Below are 25829 nucleotides of genomic sequence, written 5' to 3'. Positions count from 1 at the left end.
CACTGACTGTCCAAACTCATGTCTGGGACACAAAAAGGCAGAATACTTTGTCTTGTGAAGCTAGAAAGGCATGCCTGGACATCTAACTGAAACAGGACTTTTTAAACCTGCTCCTGTGCAGCCTTCCCTGCTGCAGGAGGCTGAACTGAAAGGCATGGATGATGGAGACCTTCATTTATTTGCAGGTCATGAAAGCACAGCATTCCCTAACCCCTTAAAAGCACTCACATTGCCCCCAACCCACTTGTCTCTCCCAAATTTGCTTCTCTTTCTTCCCAAATGGCACCAAATTCATTGGAACTCAGGGAAACATTCGGACACCACATGCCACTGACCAAATGGCCTTCCTGCAAAACCTGTCTTGGTCTGTCTGACCCCAAGAATAGCTACAGCATCCCAACACAGAGCCACTTCACACCATGACTCTTGGGACCCACGTTCCATCACCATCCGACATAAACAAAATTTGATGCAAAGCACTCAGCATCTCTCCATCCACCCTTGAGTTACCCATACCACATCATACCCTCAGAGTGTCTTCTTATCTCAGAACACATTTGCTTCTGGCACAAATTAATCTTGCCTGATACTCTTTGTCAACTGTCAGCTGCACAGAGCTGCAGGAATGGGAATAAGGTTCAGGGATAAGCGTGACAGACGTATCTGCTGCTCAAAAAAAGTCTATCTGATAAAAAATTTTTCAGCTGCATTCTCATGGGCAAGCACATGATGGAAAGGAAAAGAATCATAAAGCAAGAATAGCTTGATTTCAGAGCCCAGATGAAGCCTCATACCATTCCTCATTAGTATTGTTTACCTGACTAAAAAACACATGATGCCAAGTGCTGCCCAGGCAGTTAATAAAAACCACTTTTGTTAGAAAATGGAAACAGACCAAAAAAGAAATACCCTGGTCCCATTTTATAAGGGGGGAATGGAGGTCCTGAATCATTTTCATAGGAGAAATAAGTACAGATAATGAGCAAAAAGTCATCATAAAGCTTCAGGATGTTACTGTCTCAAAGTTAGCCAATTAAAATTTTAAAAAATAATACAAATGACCAAACACTTAAAATATTCAGGCTGCATCTCACTTTGCATGTATGTGTCTTGTCATCCCTGACAGTACACTTGCTTTCAAATTAAAAACACCAATTGACTATCCTCTCTTTGTGACATGATTTCCATAACCTGAAATGTTAATGACATCTACAGTAAAAATGTTATTTAAAAAACACACCACCACCTCCACTCCGGATTTCAACTTCTCTTGCAAAAATTTTTGCTACAGTCAATTCAGAAGTACAGAGAGCAAGACAGACCAGGAAATAAACTGTTCTCATAAGGTTTCCCCCAAAAAACCACAAGAGTTTGGAAAGCTTATTTAAATTAGCCCCTAACCTTCACACCAAAACACTCCCAAACACAGTACTGAAAGGAACTTAAGGCTGAGCAGGCAGATGCTATGCCTGGGATCCAAATCAGAAATCACCTGGGCCAAAAAGAACATTTCCCCATTTACTCATGGGCACTCTGGGGGGAAAAAAAAAAAAGAAAAAAAAAAAAAGAAGGCTAGGCACAGGCTTACCAGCTTTCTTCTCCTCTCATAAGGATGTGAGACTAATTAAAGTCTGTCAGTATCAGTAGAAGACTTGGGTGATGTGAAATGCAAGACTGGGCCTTTTGAATGTTCTGTGATCAGAAACTTGGCTAGAAGGGTGAAGAGGGGATGAGGAAAACTGTACTGAAAAAACAAGTCTCTGCATTATGTATTCATGGGACGTATGCTGCCAGCAGGACTGAGAACAAGCAGCAATGTAATGGAGAAATGGAGAAGTCTAACTTTTATAGATCTTAGAAAATAAATACATAGTCCTTTCGTTTAGTGGGTCCATCTTGTAGGCTTAAAGCAGTTGTTAGCAAGGTTAAAACTAGTACATCCAACCAACCAGAGACAGTGAAATTCTTCCCTAAGGAGAGGAAATTCAGAACTAAAAATAATTGTTTTTAACTTACTGCAATTTAGCAGGGCCAGCAGATGTCTGCAGATACTCTTTCAAACTGACACTACACCAGTGCAAAAAGGAAAACAAATAATGAAGAGAGCTGAAATACTAACTCTACAGCAACGCCTTTTGAAAGAGGGGCACCAGATGGGAACTGCACAAGGCAGCCTGTCCCATCAGTACCAGGCATGCCCCATTTCTCAGGCTCCATAGAGACGATGCAAACTCCACACCTCAGTCCTAGGCCCCAACAAAAGTCTTGCAAAATCAAGAGTAACTGCATCTAGAGCAAACTGGTAACAGTTTGTGTTTTTAAAGTATTAAGAAGGTAAAAAGCACTGTTTTACACTGCTATAAAACTGCTAGGAGGCATAAAGAGACCTGGGCCCAAAGAGGTCAACAGTGTGGAAATAGCTATCATCATCAAGTCTACAACCACTTTCATCAAAAGTCTTTTTTATACATCCCTAAGCAATCATTTATTTTGGAGTAAGTGATATAGGTCAGATCATGGCAGCAGGGGTAACTCAAAACCAAACTCCAATTATTTTGTTCCTGTGCCATGCAATGAACCAGACAATACAAGTCCTGCCTTCCTAATGAGGGTAGCAAGAGAACAGCCCAACTGTAGCAGGAGCCACTCAAGTAGCAGCAGCTTTACCTCTCAAGACAGGTATCTACACTTAGTCCTAGTTTATCCGACACAGAGAGCAGAAGTACCAGCTACGCCCCTGGAGACACAACCACAAGAAGCAACTCTGTGAATTTACTGAGCCCTGCCTCAAAAACACTTTTCTGTCTTTGCTTACAACATCTCTTTTTTCAAGCAACGCTACTTTCCTCACATGAAGTTCTGCCTTACCTGCTGCATTTTTTCCAGGTCAAGGCTGGGCCTCCTGACCTTATCCCCATATCCTTGTCGATGTCTCTTACAAGGCATGACTTGCTCAAGGCCCGCCCCAACGCTTGTGAAGATTAAAGGTCTGGAGGCTGGGCTCCGCACCAGGGGCTGGAGTCTCTTGGGAGGGGAGGCACTGAACAGCACGGGGCTTGGGCTGGCGTGCAGGCCATCGGCCTGCTCTGCCACAGGCCGGAAGGACATGGCGCACAAGTTCTTCACTTCTTCGTCACTGGAGGAGGTGTTGTTGCCGTCGCTGCAGCAGGCAAGCCTGCTGACCTGGGACCACTTCCGCTTCTCTGCGGAAAACTCACGGTTGATGAGCTCCAGCTCCTCTTCTGAGCTGTGGCGGTCAAGGTTGGCATGGAAGAGGGCCCGAACCTTGCAGCATTGGTTATCCTGGTTCTGGAGCTGGTTGGTGGCCAGAGGGGTCAAGGTACAATTCCGTCTTCTCTCTAGTGGGAGGAGGAGATACAGGAATGGCAGAGCAGATCTGTGTCCCATGCCCTAATAAATTTGGCCTGTTTTCTCCTGACCTGTTGTTTTTATCTCCTCCCAAGTAAACTTCTGAGCTATTTTCCCACCTTTTCTTCCCCAGATGAAACACCCCCAGCTGAATGCTACCCTTTGGAAGTTTCCAGACATTTGTTTAGACCAGACAGCTATACATCCCCGTTCAAGCTGTCACCTGGACGTCTAGTTCTGGAGCAAGAACATGGACCTGTCACACACCTCATCTCCTGAAGACAGAGAAGACATGATCTTACAAATGTGTTGCTCAGCACTTGGCTCTAGCTAAAAACATTCAGTTCTAGTGACCAGTTCTCACGGCAGAAGAGGCAAGTAAGTTACATTACTGTTAAGTGTCACCTTTGTGGCCGAAATAAGAGAGATCTGGTTTCTGGAGATACAAGTCCTCTATTACAAGACTTGTCACACAAGAGAGCCTGCCTTCAGCCATAAACTGGGCACACTTTACCTCTTCTGCTGAGCTCTTTCTATGTTAAGCACACAGAGCAGGGATTTGAATTTGATTTGACATGAGTCAGGAATTTTACTTTGCATAAGAATCCACTTGAAGGTGGGCACAGGGCATGCAAAAATGGCAGAGACTTAGTACAGCTCAAGAGATGTGTTTACTACAGATTTCACCTGCAGCTCTAAGCTACTTCATACCTATTTCAAAAACAATATCAGAGCCCCTGTCTCTTCTCTATCAAACACCCTTAGCTAGTTGCAAGAATAGGGCTGCCCAATACCAACAGTACAGGAGGAACGGAGAGAGCTCATCAGATAAGGAATGGAGGGGAATCAGGAACATAAAGGTCAAAACTCAAAATGACAAGGATGAGGAAACCAAGAACAAAGATAATACAGGTGCAAAAGCACCTGTATAAATTTTTAGTCCCAGCTCTGCTGCTGGCACAATTGTGGACCATGTCTGCAACACTGAGACCTTAACACATGGTTAACAATGTCTATCTCTGGTAATAAAAATGTAACTGCAGCATCTGGTAACACTAGCTTCTCCTTGTGAGGTCTCAGGTTCCAAGGTAACTTATTTAATGCATCTGGTTGTGGTACACTGGGGACTGAGAAGGAGGCACTTGCAAAAGCACAAGTGAAAAGCAAAATGGACTTCAGCTGTGGTATCCCAGGATCCTCCTATCTCATCCCTTTACCTCTGTCGATCTGAGCAAGTTCCTGGTTCTCTCCCTCAGAGTCATCGCTGTCCTCATCACTTGGGGGATAGGAGATCTAGGGGACAAGGAGAAAGAAAAGGCTTCATTGTGAACACTGAATGTTGCCCTGCTGCTGCCCAAGCCACTTCCCACACCCTCCCACTCTCATATCCTGCAGGCATCCATACCACCTCACCACACATACCCAGCCATAGCACCTCCCTGTATACACATCCTCATCTCCCAACCTCAAACTCCCATTGTATCCTCTTATTTGCAGCAACACAAAACACACGACCTGCCGCTATTTCTACCTTAATGCACCACCAACTCTTTCCCAAGCACAACGAACATATCCTGCCCTTTGGTTCCCAGACACGAAGCTTGTAACCATCATGGCTTACCACATCCACATCACGTGGATAACTGAATCTCCAAAATCTCCACTTCCGAAATAAAGACACATCCTGTCAACAGCACTATCATCTTGCATGGCACCCACAAATGAAAGTGGCACGTTAACTTTAGCCATCCTGTGTATGCACCAACACTTCCCCCTTTAAGGTTCACACACCAGCCACCACTGAACAGACTCATCTTGCTTTCCTACAAGACAACCCTGAAGAATGTAACAGAAATAACAGGATTTCACAGAAATGCAAACAATACCATAATGCTGTCCCCTCCAGGACAGAATCTGACAGTACCGCTGAACATCCTTAAATGATCCAAGAGTACTGAAAATTCACGTATTTTGTCTATCAAGACTTTTCAGGAACATTTGCTCTCAATCAGCCAGTGGACTTCAAACCACTTCTGTATATACAGATACCCACTTACTCACTCAAACTATGTTCTAACACTGAACAAACTTGGTAGTTGCCTCTTGAGAGGCTTGAAAGATCTGAAACCAAGCTTTTGTAAGTCAGACAGACTGCACTGCTACCGAGTTTCCTAAGCAGAGGAAATCCTTACCTACCTTGTACCCAAAGTGACTTTTGTTTGGCTGCATAGAGCATACCTGGAAGTTATTAGATCTAACCTCTGAGCTACACAGCTTAGTTTGTGTCTGGCAATGGCCAAACCAAAATGAGTCAAAGGAAAATGCAATACTTAAAGAAGCCTTTATAAGAAACAGTTCTGGAATAACATCATCACTACAAGATGAACTTCACTATTCCTTACACCTTTTTATTCAGAATAACAACAAATATTGCCATCATTCTTAGCTGTCTCACAAGCTACAGAATTCAGTGGCAACAGGTTCATGCTGTGTTTTTATTTTAAGTGTGTTTGATGTGCTGTGCTTGACTTTTAAAGAAGATGAGGCAGCATGGAACCATTACACTGATAAAGACCCATTTCAACTCCACCACCCTAAGGAAACATCCTTTGAGTGTTTCAGCCTCCCAGAGGTCCAAAAGAATAACTAGGTGCCTATGAAAGACACATACAGCAGGTGCAGAGAAACAATAATAATGGGAAAATTCTGGTTGATACTGAATTTGACAGCTATTAAGTCAACACACCTATTTTTGTGATCATCCTCCAGGGTTGTGTTTGCAGGTTTTGTTCCCCCCCCCCCAAAAAAATATTGACACTTTTCTTCTCCTCCTTTTTTAAAACTACCTTTTGCCCTTCTATATTTACAACGCTCTTCAAGAAATCAAAATTATATTTTCCTTTCTTGATAGTCTTTAAACTACTTTCTCAACTGTCAAACGATGAATTGGGCAAGTGGCACAGTTTTATCCCCACTGCCTATATTCTTGAAATAAATGCAGGGGGTTGTTTTTCCCACCACAACTACAATTTTCTTGTACATATTCACACACGCATCATTTAATAAAGGCAGCTGGCACTGAGGAACACTGCCAAATACAGAGAGACTTCTAGTTGTCCCCAGAGCAGGTATAATACCTTGTTTGTACCATAGCAGTTCACAGAGGGGACAGCTGACACTGAGGTGCCATTGTGCAAGCTGCTGTACAGACAGACAGAGGTCCTGTCTCTGTTACAAAAGCTAAGGCTCCCATTCTAACCCTAGAGGTACTGACCTTAGTCTGTGGCTCATTCCCACATAAAAACCTTTCATTTGGACACAGCAAGGTTTTCAGTGAGGTTTAGCGGCTCTGCATGGGAAATTTATCAACTTCTGTTTTTGTAGTACATAAATGTCATGGTGCTGCTTCCAAAAAAGAGGCAATGACATCTAACACATGCAGGTCAAACAGCTACTGCACAATGCCAATGGTTCGAGATGCTTAAAATAGGAGTTAGATGAGTCAATAACTGACATTTTGAAAAATTAAGGAGAATAAAAGAAAACCTTCAATTCACATATTTGAATGTTTACAAGCCATGGCACAAAACAATCCTGAAAACAAAGGACTGGGGCTCATCCACCCTTCTGTCTTTCTTCAGGAAATGCATCAAAGAGCACTCTCCTGTTGATGAGGATCTCAGTCTTACACCTGGGTCCTTCAGCTCCAGCACCTGACATGCCTTCTGTCAGGCTAAGGACTCATTCTGTGCTAGATGAAAACGTGAACAAACTTCCCCATGAATTTGACTTTACATACATGTCCGGTAAGGAAAGATGAGTTTGTGTAAAATAAACAGATGGCATTTAAGGAAAACTGAGTGCAAAGCTTATACCTTTGAGGGAGTTTCAATATGAAAGACACTAGCAGATATAAGAAAAAACTTGAGAGAAAATCTGTCTCACCACACTGCTGCTTGTCAACTGAGTAATGGTAACTAGCTGCAGCTGGAATTGACCACGTCCTAAAGGGTCTCATGACCCTTAAAGTCTAAAGCCCTGAAATGCAACAAACAATAAAAAAGCCCGACCCTGTTAAAGTGCAGTTCCTCTTTGCTTTGCTTACAGAAGAGAAAGTAAGCTGTTATCATACAATCAAAAGTAATGACATTAAGAATCATCTGTGAGCTTACAAAGGAGAAGGAAGCTCACTTCTAAGACAAAATATAACTCTCACCACAGGCTTCACCTAAAGGCTGCATTATCCTAAAAACCTGTAACACCAACAGTATGGTTTGGTGCAGTGGAGGGAGATAATACAAAGATACAACTGACCACAGGCAACCCCTTGTTTCCAGCTTGAATCAAGAATGCACACAATCTGGAGGGCATAATCTCCAATCTCCCTCTAGGAGGGAAAGAGGGAAGGAGTTTACCTCCAGGGGGGTGGTTTCCTCAGCAGAGGCAAATGCTACCAGTGCTGCCACATATAAGGCTGTTTGTGATACAGGCTCATTCAGTAGCGGCTGACCACTCCAGGGAATCTTTGCAACTAAGTAGAGACCCTTCCAGGAGGCCTGGAAAGAGACTTTGCTGAAATTGGTCTCACACAAAATTGGTCTCTCTCACAAACCCAGAAAGGGATGATGAGCTCACCAATGATTACTGATACCTCTGCTATGGGGAACTGATTTCCATTTCTTCAGATTTCAGATTCTCCCTGCCACAGCTGCTACAGACATGGGCAACCTGCAGCACAGAGCTCTCTGTTGGCTCTTCTCCACCTCCCCTACTTGGCTTTAGCAAAAACGTCTTACTGAATCTCCCCAGCGTTACTTTTCCAGGACAACAACTGGTGCAGTTGCCATGGGACACTGCCTGATCTTGAATGAGGGAGGTGCCATCCTCCCAGTTATAAGAAATTCTGAATTAGAGAGAGCTGGAAAACAAGGGAGATGATGAGACACCAAAAGGCAGTTTTGAGCCATGGAACAACATGAAGAAGGAAGGAATGAGTCAAACAGACCTTCAAATTAACATGTAACTCCTTTCCCAAGAGCTCTTTTAATTTTATTTGAGAGGTATTCAGCATTACAGGGAAAATTTATGCTAGTAGAACAGACTTGTTCTCTCCTCAAGAAAAGTAGCAGAATCAAACATCCACAAGTGAGATATGACTGTCCAGACTAGTTCTGGGGTTTACAGCTGGGGTCTTTCAACAGCTAAATTTCTAGCCAGAGCAGTCCTGGTTTGGAAAAGCTTTTCTAAAGTCTTTTTCCCCCACACATTGTTATTATTTTCCTTTTTAATTTTCATAATAGGTCCGCCTTCAAACTCCTTTCCCCATTTCCTTGCAAATGACTACAATTCAAACCCAGGGTTCATAACCCTTGAACACGGTCCTGCTTGACAGAGCAGCTGTCTGGGTCAGTGAAAGCAGGAATGGGCCAGTGGGACACAACACTCCTCGAGGCCGTTATTTTCTAGGCCAGTCCCATGCCTAAGACAGCAAAATCCCCATTGTTGTAAGAATGCTGCACATTTAGTCAGATACATCATCTTCTTCATGGCCCTGAAGTCTACTTAACTTCATAGATTTGAGGGAAGCAAAGAATCACTCCAGGTAACCAAATTTGCAATTTTGTTCAGTGCTTAGTGTACACAGACACAGGCAAACATGGTGACTGGCAACTCTCAGGGTGTAAGTGGTGGGAGTCATTAATTCAAGAACATGGAAATTGAGCTTCTCCTCTGAGAAACAATGACTGAACTTGATTTCCAGAAGCACAGGTTTAAGATGGGTTACCTGGATCTTGAGAGGAAAGCACTAGGCTTACACAGAATAGTGAGGACATGAGTGGTGCATGGGTGTGAGGAGGTACATGCGTGGTGCTCTTACTGTTTTAAGCCCTCTCTCTCATCCAGCTGTAATTTCACAAACACATACATATGTGTGTTTTGACTATACTATTTACATGGTGAGATTACATTTATCTACTGTCTACAGCTTCTGAAAAGAATTTACACCTCTGGCCAAACCTGACTAGAACTACAACAAAGATAGGGCACTGCCCTAATCTTGGGGATCCTCATCTGCAAGTGGAGTAAATTGGAGGACTCTATGCAGGGACAAGTACAGTGGGGCTGACTTCAGCTCTGGGAAGGGGTACAAAGTCTGGTCAAAATATGGTTCAGACCAAACCCACAGAACACAGCTGAATCTGCACTCTCTCATCTGCCCCACATCAGCTCTCTTTGCAGCAGTCAGAGTGTGCATTAAACCTCTTTTTTTCTAAATCTTCATTGGCTTTTCCCAGGGCTAAGCTGATATAATTTTGCAAGGGAAGACTAAAGATAAAAACACCAGGGAGTTTTGCAAAATAAAAACAAACAAACAAACAAACAAAACCAAACCAAAACAAAACAAAAAAAAACGAGCAAGTCCCGATGCTTCACCATCAATCCAGAAAAGTATAGTATACAGTATCAGTGAGCCTATGGTGCATGAGCACATGGACTCACCATAAACAGCAGACATCCGATGTTCCCCAAACACAGGAAAGTGAATGTACCTGATGCCTACAATTCAGACTCCTATCCATCCTGGATCTGTTTTCAAACACTCCAGGCAGATACTGTTACAAGAGTAAAACAAAGGTCACTCTTTTAAATTCCACTCAAGATGGAGAGTACTTGCAAAGAGACTAGAACAGACTCAGTTCTACCAATGGTATAGGCACCCACACACTCCTCCCATCAGCCATCATACTTGGATGACAACCGAAGACATAAAAGGAATGCTGTCAAATAAAAAAATCAGTCTTTAAAAGGCCTTCCAAGCAGAACACACCCAGACTCTCATCCTGAGCACTAAAAATACTACAGACGTGAGAGAACCCCATTCAGTTTATTTATCTTTAAAGACACTATGAGAACAAGAATCTCTCTGATCAAACATAGCTGCAGTCAAGTTCCGGGCCATGATTTCACAGGTTATAAATTTCATGTGTTAAAATTACAGATAGACCAAAGTCACTACAGCCTGCACTCAAAAGGTGGATAGGGGCTGGTAACAAAGGTGTTACCACAGAAGAGTCTTTAACCCTTCCATTTCCTCCTTGACTTCCCAGACCACTATGTCACAAAGGAACAGCGCTTCTGCAGTACAGAAGCCTGGGGAATGGTGCAGCTCCATGCTGTGATATGTATCATTCTCTCTGGCAGCAAGAACTTTTACAAAATTCTCAAACTATGCCCATGTTGTTAGCTTAAGAGGTTGGTTTATAGCTGTTACTGTAGTGACAGAAACCATACACTCCTCCAACTCCACCTGTACCTGCAAGTAAAGCTCACAGATATGCCACTTTCCAGTAGGTCTCCCACAAGTCTCCTACCTTCCTCCCACCACTCAGCTTCTACTCAGTACAAATACCCAGCACAGCCTGGCCTGAGCTGGCAGTCACCTGCAAGAGTGGCTAATTTATACCCAAGTTTCAAGGATTCTCATGAAGACTAGCATTCACCTGTAAGACCTTCTCATCCTATGTGGGGATATAGCATATTTTAGAAGAGAATTAACAAAGAAAAAGGTGGCAAAGTGTTGGGGAGCACCCATCAGAAAGAAGCAGCAACGCACAAAACAGTTGGGGTGCAAAGAGATCTCTTTGCAAAGGAGGTCAACTCCCCTGACAGCTCACAGTTTGGAGCCCTGGCATCCCCCTGGCTTGAACTCAGCAGGAGCAGCGTTATTCGGCAGTGTTGACACCACAAAGCACAGCAGTCCAGAAAGACAAAAGGAGCCTGAAGAATTAAAAACCTTCATTACAGGGCCTCATCCACCCTGCATTAAAATACAGTGACTTAGATCCATCTGTAATTTACAGCCCAATTGCTGCCGAAACTCAGCTCCAAACACTCAGATTAAAAGCAGGACTATTTATCACAGGCTGACAACCCTTTCAGACATAAGAGGAAGACAGTAAAGGGACACCTAGAATTGGAGAGGCACCTATAATAGTTAATCTTATCTGTAATGCATTTACTGAGAGAAGGGAGGATGGGAGATGGCTGCTGACACCAATGCCAACCATTGCTGCCTTGCCACAGGGATTTAAACACACCCCTCCCAACTCATACCCCAGCCCCACTGGCATAGCTCAGTTATTACACTGCTGTGATGAGAAAAGGTCTCTTTGCACAGGCCAGCTTCTCTGACAGTTTACAACAACTCCTCAGCATTCCACAAGTCCCCTCAACCAGGGAAGTATGGCTGACAGCAGCTGGCATAAACAACACATCTGGTAACAGTTTTTCCATTCCCTATTCAAAAGGCCCAGAGAGGGCAGCTGCCTTTGCCCTGAGATACTTCCTTAGCTTAGGAGAAGCTGCTTGTGTTGGGAGACCTCACTCGACACTCACCTCTGCTCAGCCATAAAGAACTACATTAGCCAGATTTGCAAACACAAGAAACAATGCCTTACAGTCAGGCTGGAAAATGCATTTGGAGCACATGAAACATTTCAGGCTTCTCCTCAAAATCCCACATTAACCCCTTTGAGTGCAAGCAGCATTTGGATTTACACCAAACTTCTGTTTTATCGGGGAGCAAGCCAGTAATATAGGATAATCCTTTCAGATCAGGTCTTTGATCCAGCTGGTCAGGCAACTTTAAAGTAAGGGTTAGGGGCATGCAAAAACTTGCAATGGCTCTCACTGCACCAGATCCTTTCCTGGTAAGCATTGTGTGATTCCAAGCAGTTCCTAGTTGGGAAAATCTGACAAAGGGGTTGTCATATCATCTGAACGTGGAGGGATGGGCTAGAGATTAGTGGCACAAAGACAGAATTTCAACATTTATTCTCTTCTCCAATACATATGTTTACTCTCTAGCAATATATGACATAGAAAGTACAAAATTAAATTAGTGAGGCAGGTCCTAAACAAAAAACACGTGATCCTTCAGCAATGTGTAGTTAAGATGTAAAGCATTCTGCCACAGGATGTTCTGGATGCAAAGACCCTACAAAGATTTGGTGGGGTAAAATGAATAGGTTTAGGTAAAAGAAGTCTACTGGGCTACTAATGCACAGACAGCAGTTCTGTCTCAAGAAGAACTCAAGATTAAAATATGTGATGTTCTTGGTCTCCTGTAGGTGCCTACCTCCAGTGCCTGCAGGATACTGGGGTGTAGTGGTTTGAATCTTGTTTTCCCCAGAGGCTAAGAGAAGTGGTAGACCCCAAGGGGTGGAAACCCCTGGAAGTTTTGAAGTTCTGCCCAATGGGCGCTCCTGCAGAAATGTAAACATACCACAACCAGACCGGAAAAGAAGAGTTGTAGTTTGCTGGTTGTAGGAGAGGTGGCCATGTTGTAGAGCCACGAGGAAGGGGCTCTGAGCCCCTTGGGGCCTCTGGCCCCCTCCCAGCCCCTGGCTGGGGGCTGCAGGGACCTGGAACAGCATAAAGCTGGGCTAGGTGCCTGTAGTATGCCGGGAGATGTTTTCTCCATGGGCGCAGAGCAGCAGCCGACACTGACCAGAGAAACAGTGGCAGAGAGCCAGAGATAAGAACCTGAACTGAAGAAGCAGCAGAAGCAACATGCAGCACTGCAGAGGAGACTCCTGGAAGGAGAGTCGAGGAAAGGAGAGCCAGCAGCTGAGAGCTACAGAGTTCTTGGGGGTAAGACTGATACCAGATCCCCAAAACTCCTTTGAGACCTCCTGGAAGGAGGAAGATGATGGACTCTTACTTGAAAGAGCCTTGAAGTGCGACATGCACTGTAGAAAGGAGCTAGAGAGCTCCGAGAGGAATGCAGGGGGAGTTGACCTTGGCTCCCCCCCCTTGCACTGCTGCCACGGTGGCAGCCTGAGAGACAGGGCACAGAGGCCCTGCAAGAGATACCAGACCGTCATGAAGACCCCCCTGTGTCTTCGTGATATGACGTGGTGAAACGACCTTGTCTGGGGTTACGAAGACCACGGAAGACCCCTCGGTTGTGAGGCGATGGGGCCGGGGGAGCTTGAATACCTCCCTCATGGATGCTGGCAGAAATCCAGCTATCAGCTGCTGCATGCATGAGAAGAAGAAACCTGCTGCCTTAGAAGATGCTGCTGTTCAGAGACTGGAAGGGATCTGTCCTTCTTTCCCTCCTGGACTTTTATTTGGAGGGGAGAAGAGATCTGATCCATTGTAAATACTATATGTCATGGTAGAGATAGTTTGTGATCATGTGTATAATGTGATATGGTATTTATTTGTACAGTCATTGTAATATATTTCCCTTTCCCCCACCTTGAGTCTGGTGTGTTTTGTCTGGAAAAACCCATCTCACATTAGGTTGAGATGTGGGAGGGGGAATGGAGCTAGGGAATTGGATGTTGAGGCTATCTCAAACCATGACATGGGGCAAACTGTACGTCTAACACAGGATGGGTGCTCCTAAGCCCCATTCATGGAAGCGGGATACAGAGCACATGCACTTACTTGCAATGTCACAACATAAGGGGATGCACAGGACAAACTCTGTGTTCTTCCAGATCCCGTGTTCCTCCAGATCCAACTCACCTCTCTCAACACAGAATGCTACTGAGGCAGTGTCCAAGCACCACGTAATAAAGCGGCACTCCCACGTACCATTTCAGCAGTGAGATGGGAAAAGTTGCACTGCACTGTTGCCCTCTGCAAAATACCACTGAGAGGTTTCCCAAGAATGATTTGTTCTGTCCAAGCCAGAAAAAAGGGTTTTCTGAGAACAAAACCATATACAGGGAAGCTGCTGATTTTTCAAGTCTCTAAATTATTTCCCTTCATATGCTCCACACCAAATACCACTGTTCTCTCCCATTAATTAGCCATTGGCTGAAGAACTTTTATTTCTTTGGAATAACCAACTCTTAGGAAAAAAGAAAAAATATAAAGGAAGAAAGAAACACACATACAAAAACAATCTGGCTGCAGACAACTGTCTGGAACAGCCTCTTGGCTTTGTGTATAATAACTGGGTGACAGGATATGGAAGGATTATTTTGTATTTTTCCAGCTTACATCCAGACACACTCTCAGCAAACTGGAGAACATAGCTGCATGCCTGGCACCTTTCCTCAAGATGGGAAATTCCCTGTTCAACCAAAGGAAATTTTATTCTCATCTTATGCCCATATAGAGCTTGGCAGATTGTGGGTTCTCATGCCAAGAAGTAAGGACATCATCAGTTAAATAAAAAACAGCATACATCATGGAAACAATGTGACCCATGAGGAAGGAGTAAAATGAGACAGATTTATGAACAAAGTAAATGTGAGGGGACAGGATCTTTATGCTATCAGAAACTTGAATTGTGTCATCTCCTTGAAATCTGTGGCTCAAAACCAGGTTTGTATCCCAGACAAATCAATTAATCAGCTGCCCAAAGTGAATCAATTGTTTGGTCCCTAGAAATATCAGAAACCAAGGCTCACCTATTCTCATTGTGAATATTTATGAATATTGAGGTATTTGTGATTTCTTAATCCAGGCATCTCTCATCCTTTTATACATCTGTCTTGCAGTCAGGCAAAAAACCTCAGGTGAACCCATCCATGAAATGGGAAACATGACTGATAAAAACCTCCTCAGGACACCTAAGCTCTCCTCAGGCACTGATTTCCTTTTTTAATCCCTCAGGAGATGTTTCAAGCCCTGAGCTCTTAGGTTTTCTCATATGGGCTGATGCCAGAACAAGGGTTGGGAGGCAACTCCAGCCAAGCTGCAAAGGGCATTTCTCAGATGTGTTTGCTGGGTACAATGACCAACTAACCCAATCATGACATTAGAGAGGGCAACCCATAGCCTCAAGTGTCTACCATGCCTAGGAGACATCTCCCCAGGTTTCACCACAACTCGTTCCTGACAAAACTCATCTAAAAGGCACATGCCCATGGGGCGCAGGCATCGATTTGTTCCCAGCACGACAACTCAAGCCTTGGCAAGCTGAAGTGCCTCTGCAGCAGGACTGAGCCTGGATGCTGAGCTGCCTGGCTAAGAGTGCTGGGGGAGGAGAGAGTTGGAAGCAAAGACTGGTCCATAACATCTGCTTGCAAAGTTGATATTCACTCACAGAACCTTCTTTGGGCTCTTAGCTCCTGCCACCCCTAGATGACATTCTGCCATACCAACACTAGAAACAACTAGAAAGAATTAGGATCTGGATAACTGCACATACAGCTGCGTGGCAGCTTCAGTGCAAATCTTCCATTCCAGATACTTTCTCACATCCAAGTCCAACAGGAAGTTTCTATAAGCATTCACAGTGTTTCACCCTCCATGAAGCCATCAAGGCTGGACTAGAGAGGCAGCCATGAGAGCTCTTCATATGATGTACCCTCACAAGGGTACTCTGTCATGTCTCAATGGGAGAACAGCAGAAGTTCACCTAGCTAAGCATTTAGTGCGCTGCAGTGATTACAGAGGGGCCAGGGGGGAAAGAAAAGGACTGCTCACCATGTAAGATCTGTTCCCTCTGCCACAACCAGCTCCCAAGATGCCCCATCTTCAAAATGCCTGTCCTTCAACAACAGTTCAATATGATATAGAGTGAGGTACATATGGAGGCCAGGTCAACATCCAAACAGACCGATCCATACCACAGAGGAGGTTATAATGGGCATAAAAAGCCCAGGATAGCAAGAGGGGAGAAGAGCCTAGAGGTACCCTGAGCTGTCCACCCTCAAGGAGTGACCACACTAGTTCAGAAGAAACCTTCTTTGAACTGTGCTCCACCAGCGTGGAGCTGTATCGTCACAGCTGTATCCTCACAGCTTGGGCTGTGCCCAGACTGGCATGGAGACAGCTCTGCATAGGTCACATCGGGCCATATGTCCTTTACATTGACTTTTAGGCCTGGGTCACAGCAGAGTTCGTGCTGCACAGGGAAAGCTTTCAGTGCAGATAAAGGTCACAACTAATTGGCTTTCTTCTAAATCCTTGCCTGGGTGTTCATGCTGAGTAGTTGTGGGTGGTGCTGGTGCCTATTCAGAAACAGCTTAGCTGGCTGACTGCTGGTCAATGGTGGCAAGAGGACAAACAGGCTCTGCCCACAGCCACGTACAGCAGTTACTGCAGCAGAAAACAGCCCCGAGTGCACACATACCTGTGATGCTGGTTGCTAGGATGAGTTGGGTCACCCGGCAACCTGAATCCCACTGAACAGGAGAACAGGGGTTACAGATAAAGGCATGTGGGTAGGAGGGGTTGGCGCTGCCTACAATGTGGGTGGGAGTGTATTTCCCACTGAAAAGGGAATACAGTCCTTGGTTCTCGTACTGAGACATCCCAACAACACTTCTGTGACCCCAGGCATGCTCCAGGAACAGCCAAGGAAGCTGGTCAAACGGGCACATTACAGCAGAGTGGTGCCATCCACCACTCCACAGAGGTGTCCTAAGCATGTGCAAACCTTGGTTTTCAATTTAAAAAGAGGTGAACCCACTTTTTTGCAAAAGCCATAATTAAAATAAATCCTGACCTGTTTCTGCTTTCTACTTTCACCTCAAATATGAGCTATTTTCCTGCTAAGGAAAACATTTAGCATCCCAAACAGTACAACAAATTCAGGACTTGTAGGCCAGTGCATGACAGCAGAAAATTAAGAACTGCACTATCCATCAGAGTAAAATAGATTAATCTGTTTTTACTGAAATACCAAAGTCAAAAAGTACAGCATAGTACAGCATTTTCAGAATTCAATTTTTCATTCAAATTAAAAATCAAGAATTGGGAAATACAAGTTCTTTATGACACTGGTAGGTGGGCTTTTTATTAGGGCTATTATAAGAAAATAGTCCATATTTTCTTATCAGTCATAAAGGCAATCTAAGAGGATGTCTCAATGAACTTCCCCAATGTCAATGAGTGCCCCATCATGGTGTATTTGCAATATCTGCAATTTGTCTGAATACCACTCTCTGGAATTAAGTCATTACAGGAGATTATCAGTGCTGGATGTCTACATGGGAAAGAGGACAACCCTTGAAGATTCAGATCTTCGAAGCCAAGTAGAAAGAATTGCAAACCTATTATTTTACAATGCCTCAGGCGGAAGTTTCAAAAACTTGAGGCTTAAAGTAGCTGAGACTGCCTGTTCTATTCTTTGCCTTGGCTAAGTATCTATCACAGCATTTCTGACCCATTAACATATTTTTAGTCCAAATTATCACGAGCCTAACTTTAGGCATATTCATAGACACTCCAATAGTCACAACTGTACTCACACACATTCATGCAGGTGCTTGTGCCTTTCCTGAGTCAGATTAAGACAAACCAGAAACATCTAATGATACCAGCTGTTAACAAGAACAAAAGGCAAAGTTTCAATGTAAAACAGAGTCCTCCAGCCCTAAAGGAATGAACCTGTTTAGTGGGATCTGCTGAAAAACCCACGAAGGAGAAAAAACCTGCATACATCACAGCAGATAGACAAAGCTATGTTTTCACTATGCTAAGCTGTCTTCAGCCAGCCTGAAGACTTGTGACACATGACAAGCAGTCAGCGCAAAGAAAGACAGAAATTAGTCTGTCTTCATTCAAACTAGGCATGAGCCCCTACACAGATCTTTGAAAGCACACCCACTGTGCATCAGTAACAATGTTACTCCACTCTTTTTTGGTCTAAGGAGTTAAAAAAATAACACTCCTGGTTGGAACAGTGACTCAGGAGTCACTCCCTGAAAGCTTGAGGTTCACTTTGCAGAGCCAACTGAAGCAACCCCCTTCCTATAGGAAGGATCAGGACGATTCCCAGTTGCTCAGACAGACCGCAGTCTCATAGCTGATTCCGGATACAGATGCCAGGAGAAAATAACTGACGTGACTTGCGGGTCCCCAGCACTGTGCATGCACACACAAACTGCAAGGGTATATGAGCAGAGCTTTGTTAGTGCCTAGTCCACAATTCTCTTGTAAGCAAGTGTAAGGCTAAAATTACCTAGCAGAGAAATGTAGTTCTCTGTCATCAGAACACTCATCAGAACACATATGACTTCATATTGTTGATCAACATTAAGGAAGTGACAAACATGCCTGAATTATCTCTGACCAGGATGAAAATAAATACACCAAGTAATTTAACAACTTTTGTGGATTAGAAAATCAATTATATTACCTCCAAAGTTGTACATGTCAACAGCAAAGTTGGAATGAAATTGCCATCTTTAAAGTGCTCAGTTTTCTTCAGCAGCATGTTCCAGCCAGTTAATTTTTTAACACACCACAATCCAACTGTTTCATTCTGATAACACCTAGGGCCACTAATTAAGGGCTTAGTTTGACTGGCAATGCACAGACTTGTTCCAGCCAGATGCTCCCTGCCCCAAGGAGCTTGCTTGCAAGCAAAACTCAGAAAACAGACACCCACACTTTAGCCACTACATAAATATGCAAGGCCACAAGAGTTAAAGAGAAATTTGGAAGAAACATTTGTGTGAGAAACCCTTACCCTAAGTTGTGGGGATGAACAAGGCATTTGATTTGCAGAAGGCTCACAGAGCTGGTTAAAGAATACTTCTTCTAAAGGCTCAGTATCAGTACTCCATGACATAAATCCAAATGCAAGCCCAGGATATGCATTTTAAAAGCTCCTTGATCAATCTGACTTATAGTTCAGAAAGGGTTTCTCGGGGCTACCAGTCCAAAACTATGCAAAAAAATAATAAAAAAAAATGTACTAGGCTGTGATACTGGACAACCAACATAAAAACTCAGGCCTTGAGTCACCCGCCCCTCTCACTTTTCTTGTTTGAAGCATTTCACTACAATGTGGGACAATTCCCTGTTCTTACTCTTCTCTCCTGTCCCACGAAGTCTGCTCTGGAACAGACCTAGTTGCTAGCTTTTATCAAAGATGATCCCTAACCTGTAAAGTCAGACCTGCTTTTGGCTCTCAATATCTAACAGTCAGTCAAAAACTGGAGAGTTCTGAATCTGGCCTAATCTCTAGCAAATAACACCAGACCATTGAGGTACCAGGCAATTCACCAACTCCTTTCTTGGATTTGGCCACAGAAGCCGAAGATTGAAGAGCTGAAGCTGTTAAGTCAACAGACTGGACTATGAAGTACAACAGCTCAGGAGTGGACACACTGCCCCTGCTACAGGGACAGAAGCGTCCAGTGGGAAGATACCTAGGAAAACTTGACATCTGCAAGTCCGTGGGCTCTGAGGGGACGCATTCAAAAGTGTTGAGAAAGTTGGCAGACACCACAACTAGGCCTCTCACGATCATCTTTGAAAGGTCATGGAGATCAGGAGAGGTGCCTAAGGACTAGAAGAAAGAAAATATTACCCCAGTCTTCAAAAAAGGCAAGAATAGGACTCTGGGAACTACTGGCCAGTCAGCCTCACCTCAATTCCTGGAAAGGTGATGGAACAGATCATTCTGGAGGCCATGTCTATCCACATGGGTGATAAGGTGGTGATCAGAAGTAGTCAGCATTAGTTCACTAAAAGTAAATCACGTCTGACAAACGTGGCTATTGTCTACACTGACTTCAGCAAGGCTTTCAACACTGTTTCTCACAGTATCCTCATAAGAAGTGTGGACTGGATGAGTGGACAGTGAGTTGGATTGAGAACTGGTTGAGGATTGTAATCAGTGGCACAGGGTCTAGTTGGAGGTTTGTCACTAGTAGTGCCCCCCAAGGTTCAATACTGGGTCCAGTTTAACTCATTCATCAATGACTTGGATGAAGAGGCAGAGGTCTCCTCAGCAAGTTCAATGATGACACAAAGCTGGGAGCAGTGGCCGATACCCCAGAGGGCTGCGCAGCCCCTCAGAAGGACCTTGACAGGTTGGAGAGATGGACAGAGAAGAGCTATCTGAAATTCAACAAGGGCAAATGCAGGGTCCTGCAACTGGGAGAAAATAACCCCCTGCACCAGTACAGACTGGGCACTGATCTGCTGGAAAGCAGCTCTGCAGAGGAGGGCCAGGGGGTCCTGGTGGACAACAAGGTATCCGTGAGCCAGCAGTGTGCCCTGGAGCCAAGAAAGCCAATGAGATCCTGGGGTGCATCAGGAAGAGCATAGCCAGCAGGTCAAGGAAGGTGATCCTGCCCCTCTACTAAGCCCTAGTGAGGCCATATTTGGAGTGTTCCAGTGCTGGAGTGTATAGTTCTGGGCTCCTCAGTTCAAGACAGACATGGAGCAGGTCCAGTGGAGAGCAACAAAGATGATTAAGGGACTGGAGCATCTCTCTTATGAGGAAAGGCTGAACAGGTCCAGCTCCCTCAGTCTCGAGGAGAGACGACTAAGGGGGAACCTCATCAATGTGTATAAAAACCTAAAGGGGAGTGTCAAGAGGATGGAGCTGGGCTCTTCTTGGTGGTCCCAAGAAATAGGACAAGAGGTAACAGGCAGAAATGGATGCACAGGAAGTTTCACCTGAACATTAGGAAAAACTTTACTATGCAGGTGAGCACACATTCGAACAGGCTTTTCAGAGAGGTCGCAGAGTCTCCCTCACAGGAGATATTCAAGAACCATCTGGATCCAATACTGTGCAATGTGCTCTAGGATAACACCGCTTGAGCAGGGAGGTTGGACCAGATGACCCACTGTGGTCCCTTCCAACCTTACCCATTCTGGAACTCTGTAAAGACAGCAAGGTTAGCAGTCTTCCAAGGCTGGGGGCTCAAATTTGAGCCCTAACTATCACACTTGACAGCCCAGCCACCCTTATCAGAAACTGCTGGCTGAGCATGCTACCCTAACAGCAGGTGAAACGTCAGTCTGTCAATCCCTCGCTTCCCACCATGGTGACTTCTGGTGAAAGGGTAACAAAGGGACGCTAACTTCCTGAGCAACACCAGCACATCTCCTGAGTCAAAGTCCTCTGAGCAGCCATAGTTAACTGCCTAAAGACCAACTTTAGTAGGGAAAAAGAGAAGTCCATTACATCAACACCTAAAGCTTGCGTATTTCCTGGTTTCACTTACAGGATGCAATGGCATCCTCTCAGCTTCTCCAAGTGGGGAAAGACTGAGGCTTATCACAGCCACAGTAAACCAATTTGGGACACAAGGTACAAAAATGGGCAGAAATGTCATCCTGAAAAGATTCCCAAAGCTTGGACGCCAATCCAAGGATGGTCAAACCTTCCAAACTTGTAAAAATTATTTGACAATTCACCCAAGGACAGTCTTCTGAGACTTTGCCTAATGGCAGTACAGTTGTAAGCTAGGAGCACAACAGCAGCTTGCTTTCCCTTGAATTTGGGAACTTCCCACAAAGGTCATAAAGTGCAAAAGCAAGCGGGTAATGAAGGAGGAGAGCAGCTAAGCACAATGGTTTTAAAGCTCAGAAAGCTCTAGATTTGGATGGTGGATGCAGATCAATTCTTACTGTATCCAAACCTGATGCTCGTTCTCTACTTACAGGACTAGAGATTTGATTCTGTGCTCACACCTAACTAAATTTTCACCAGGTTTCAGTGATAGCACACTGGACCTTTTAAGTAATGCATGTACCACACAAGCCAGAATACATACAGACCTGCACAGACACAGACCAGGGTTGACAAGGCAGAAGTCTGGTCTGTGCCTGGCAGCCCCACATCATCTGATGGCATTAGAGCAAGAGCGTACAGGACACTTGTCCTTGACACAGGGTCCATGCACAGTGCAGCCTCGGGGAGCTTCCACACCAGTCACCACCTGCGACACCTATCCTGGGTCCATACCTGCAAGGAGCTCTGGTCAAACACCTAAGACAGAGCACTGCACAGTCCATTAAGCAATTAGTATGCTGGTACAAGGCTCAACCAAGACCAGGCAGCTGCACATGGTCCCCAAAGGCCTACAAAACATATTTAAACCCAGAGTTTGCAAGGCTGGCTTTCTGCCCATGCACATGTGTACCAGTCATTGTACCACTCCCCACTGCAAGCTGCAAAGACACCTCTGACGGGCTATGAGTTAGCCTTGCAAGGAACAGTGCAAGCTTAACTTTCTCCACTAAACCTGTTAAAATGCAGACCACCTGTCTGAAGCACAAAACCTTGGCACTAATATGAACAAAATGGCTGCAGATACCCACTCCTGCACATTTTTCTGCATGCTCCCAAGCATCCTGAAGGCTGTATCTACCTCTGAGAGCTCCTTCCAAAGATTTTCACAGTTTCACAACCTGAGGCTCCAAGAGACAAACAATAAAGCTAAAGGAGGCAATCACAGTCACAAGGCCCAGAAACAGCGTTCAAAAAAATCCCCATTGCCTCTGCAAAGATACTCTGCACTGAATCAATCCACTACAACCTAAAGCATTGCCCTTATTTTACTTCCAAAAATAAAATCTAACTCTGCCTCCCCCAAGAACCACAGAATGTGCAATCCCCAGAGGAAGAAGTACAGCAAACTTTGATGAAACATCAGCACTGTTTCTAACCAAGTTGCCATCAGCCTGTCCAGAGTGACTGCGCAGAAGTGCAGCCACACGGCAATCTGCCTCTGTGTAACACATACAAAAGACTTCACCAGAGTCTGGTATACAGATCCCCAGCCCCCAGCTCAGGCAAAGAGGGCTGCTACTTTTCCCAGATCCTTTCTTTAATTTGGGGCCAGGTGCTACACTTCCCGCAGTACTGGTGCCAATCCAAAGTAACTCTGCTGATTTCAGGAGGTATTCCTTGGTTCATAATTTTGACAAATCAGGATCTGGTATTTTTTCCTAACTCACTCATCATGGCTCCATTTTTATCCCATTGTATATGGCTCAAAAAATCCTGCTTGTATTTGGCAGAAAGGGCTTACAGAGTCCTTATCCTGAATCTGTGATCCTCAGTTTTATTTTGAACACTAAAAAAAGGACTTAAGAATAATCTGGAAAGACACGGGTCAATGCAATGAGCCAGTCTGAAAAAATTTCAGCTCAGATTTTGGCCTTAAGGACCAGAAGGGAGGGAAATGCAAATAACTAGCTGAAAGGCATTTTAGGTAAATCATGTTTGTACAGTACCTAGCACAGTGGGGTTCTAGCCTGGCAAGGGCTGCGAGACTAGAGATTGTACACATACAAAGGTAACTAGGCAAATGCCTATGTAGTTAAACATGAATCCCGTCAAAAATAAAAAATTCTAAAGAACAGAGAGATACATCTGTCTTTATACACCTTTGTGTATTATCTGAATTGTGCAGGCTAATTCTGAGTGCAAAGGAACACGACTTTAACTAAAAGGAATACGGCTTAGGCCAGTTCCTCCTGACCACACTGGCTGAGAGGAAACTGACCCAGCATAATAAACGGCACAAGTTTCCAGTTTCTCAAAGGCCCCGTTAGCAGTTACCTGAAGGGTTCAAAAAACAACCGAGACAAAACCAGCTGTTCTTACCTTTAGCTGGAAAGGTTGAATTTCGTTCAAACTCTGGTTCCTGAGCTTTTTGGTGAGGATCTTCAGCATGGTACAAATGCGAGGAGCCAAGAAAGGGTTAAGCACACACACACACACGCACGCATCTACATCTGCCGAGCCGCTGCTACGCTCGGAGGAGTTCCGCAGAGCTCGCATCCAGCACCCCAGGTACAAGCGGCGGGCGGGGGGGCCGGCTCCGGACAGCCGCTCCCAGCTGTGCCCCTTCCCTCTCCGGCACCGCACTCTGTCCTACAGCCCTGCGTGGTGGGAGGCACAGGGAATCCCTCTCCAAAGCCTAAAGAAAAAAATTAAACACCAAACTTCCTCTGCCTTCCACCCCCTCTCCAGCTACGCTTCAGAGAGGAGGGAGGTACCAGCTGGCAGCGTGCGGCAGGGGACAAGAGACGCGGGGCGCAGAGCGCTCACTGTGGGACGGCAGAGGCCCCCGGGCGAGGCGCCGGACTCCGCTCATGGCAGCGCTCCCACCCGGTCAGTCCCGGGCGGGCACCGCATCCCATCCGCCCGGCTGCCGCCGCCGGGCGCCGCCACCCCGGGGTCCCTCCCGGCCGCCGCGACGGGAAACTTGTAACAAACGGCGCGGCCGCCGCGGCGCACATTGGCCCGACGGGGCGGGACGGGGCGGGACGGGGCGGGACGGGGCGGGGACTCCGCTTAAAGGGTCACCGGCCCTTCCCGGGCGGCGTTCCCTGGGTCCCCGACCTGGGCGGGCTTTGCCCCGGCTGTAGCAGACTGTAGCTGCCTGTGCGCTACCGCATCCTGGCTCGTAGCCCGCCCGCGCCAGGAGGGTAACGGGATGCTGTGACCTATCTGTCCTGTCCTGCGATTCAGAGCGTTCAGATCCATAGAGAGGGCTCGTGTGTCCCGTCTCGAGTCCCCGAGCCACCCAAGGAGCTTGCAAGCGGCCTGCAGCAGCAGGGAAGCACGCCACTGCCTTTCCTCACAGCCGAGGCAAGCTCGGGGCCAGGACAGCACCAGCTCCTGCTGCACCAGCTCGGACACAACCGAGGTGGTCCATTTCCATCCCAGTCCTCCAGCACCTCCCTGGCAAAGCAGGCAGGAGAGTTATCGGGGACCGACTGATAGGCTCCCAGCCGCTTCGAACCCACAGGAAGCTGCCGACACGTTTGCCAGCAGTAACAAAACAGGGCTTTCACCCACTGCCAACTCCATGCCAGTGATAAATTCCCCACGTCTAGGTGAAAGGTGCCTTTTGCCCATTGCCAGTCCTCTGGGGCCAGCAGAGCCTTTTATCCCAACCTTCCTCCTGGAACCGATTCGGAAGCGTTGTGGAGGTCTCTGCTTGTGTACAAATTCCAGAGGAGCACAGGCTGGTTAACGTATTGGTTCCCTGTTCGCAGCCAGCAGGCCTGTAACAAGATAAGGAAAGAGCACTCATAAAATGCTGACGGTGGAAAAGAAAGGGAACGTCTTCACTGCAGGGGAAAGGGCCTCAGTTCAGCTCCAGTTAGCAATGTATATTTTCTTGAAGGATTACAACAGTCAGAGTTTGAGCCAGAAAATTATATTCAATTTTTAAGTTAGTGCCTTCTTAGAAGGTGTCTGCAGTAGGAAATTAGCTATTAAACCATACTTGCTCTGTGAGCTTGCATTCACAGTGTGGACTTGTTTTCACCTCTTTTTCCCCCAGTTCACACCAAATTGAAATCACAATCGAACCTTACCTCTCTTATCTCTAAGTCACCGCACATTTTTATAGGTACTTCTACTTTCCTTATTGCATGAATACAAAAAACCAGGGAATAGTGCACATGAGCAGATTGCTGGTCTGGCATCCTGTGTCAAACAGGAGAGGGTAAAATACCAAATGAAAACAGAAATCCTCCATATAGAGATGCAATAATATATCTTATGTTTGATAAGAATTACTCCTGTTCCTTAACCAATAATCAAGGTATATCCCAAAACCCAACAACTGAGACTCTCTTATAATTTCTTCTTTTTTTTTTTTTTTTCATATAAAGCCAAATTCCCCAAGCCATTATTCATTACTTATTCCAGAACTGAAGCCACTGGCTTTCCTCTTAATGGTCTGTAAGATACAACCCATAAACCACAGTCAGCTTAA

At 45.3% G+C, this 25829-nt stretch overlaps 1 protein-coding gene and 1 long non-coding RNA gene across 4 annotated transcripts in view; one reads left to right on the top strand and one right to left on the bottom strand.

The window, feature by feature from the left end:
* The window catches only part of LOC114002711, a 59689-nt gene extending 35404 nt beyond the window's left edge, over positions 1 to 24285 (bottom strand). For all 3 annotated transcript variants that reach the window (XM_027748895.2, XM_027748896.2, XM_039379118.1), the window contains exons 1-3: positions 23702 to 24285; positions 4587 to 4662; positions 2869 to 3359 (exon numbers count right to left, since the gene is read on the bottom strand). In XM_027748895.2, the coding sequence (XP_027604696.1) occupies positions 2869 to 3359; positions 4587 to 4662; positions 23702 to 23878 (744 nt within the window). In that variant the 5' untranslated portion in view covers positions 23879 to 24285. The remainder of the gene's footprint in view (positions 1 to 2868; positions 3360 to 4586; positions 4663 to 23701) is intronic.
* Positions 10544 to 11199, top strand: LOC120322803. The gene is made up of 2 exons (XR_005562728.1): positions 10544 to 10623; positions 10720 to 11199. It is a non-coding gene; the product is annotated as an uncharacterized LOC120322803 (long non-coding RNA).
* Positions 24286 to 25829: the final 1544 nt, after the last annotated feature.

The sequence above is a fragment of the Pipra filicauda genome, unplaced genomic scaffold (assembly GCF_003945595.2).
Source record: "Pipra filicauda isolate LSUMZ 115617 unplaced genomic scaffold, ASM394559v2 scaffold156_size1729456_pilon, whole genome shotgun sequence".
Classification (NCBI taxonomy): domain Eukaryota; kingdom Metazoa; phylum Chordata; class Aves; order Passeriformes; family Pipridae; genus Pipra; species Pipra filicauda.
Note: the sequence above shows the minus strand (reverse complement) of the source record. Positions and strands in the feature narration are given on the sequence as shown.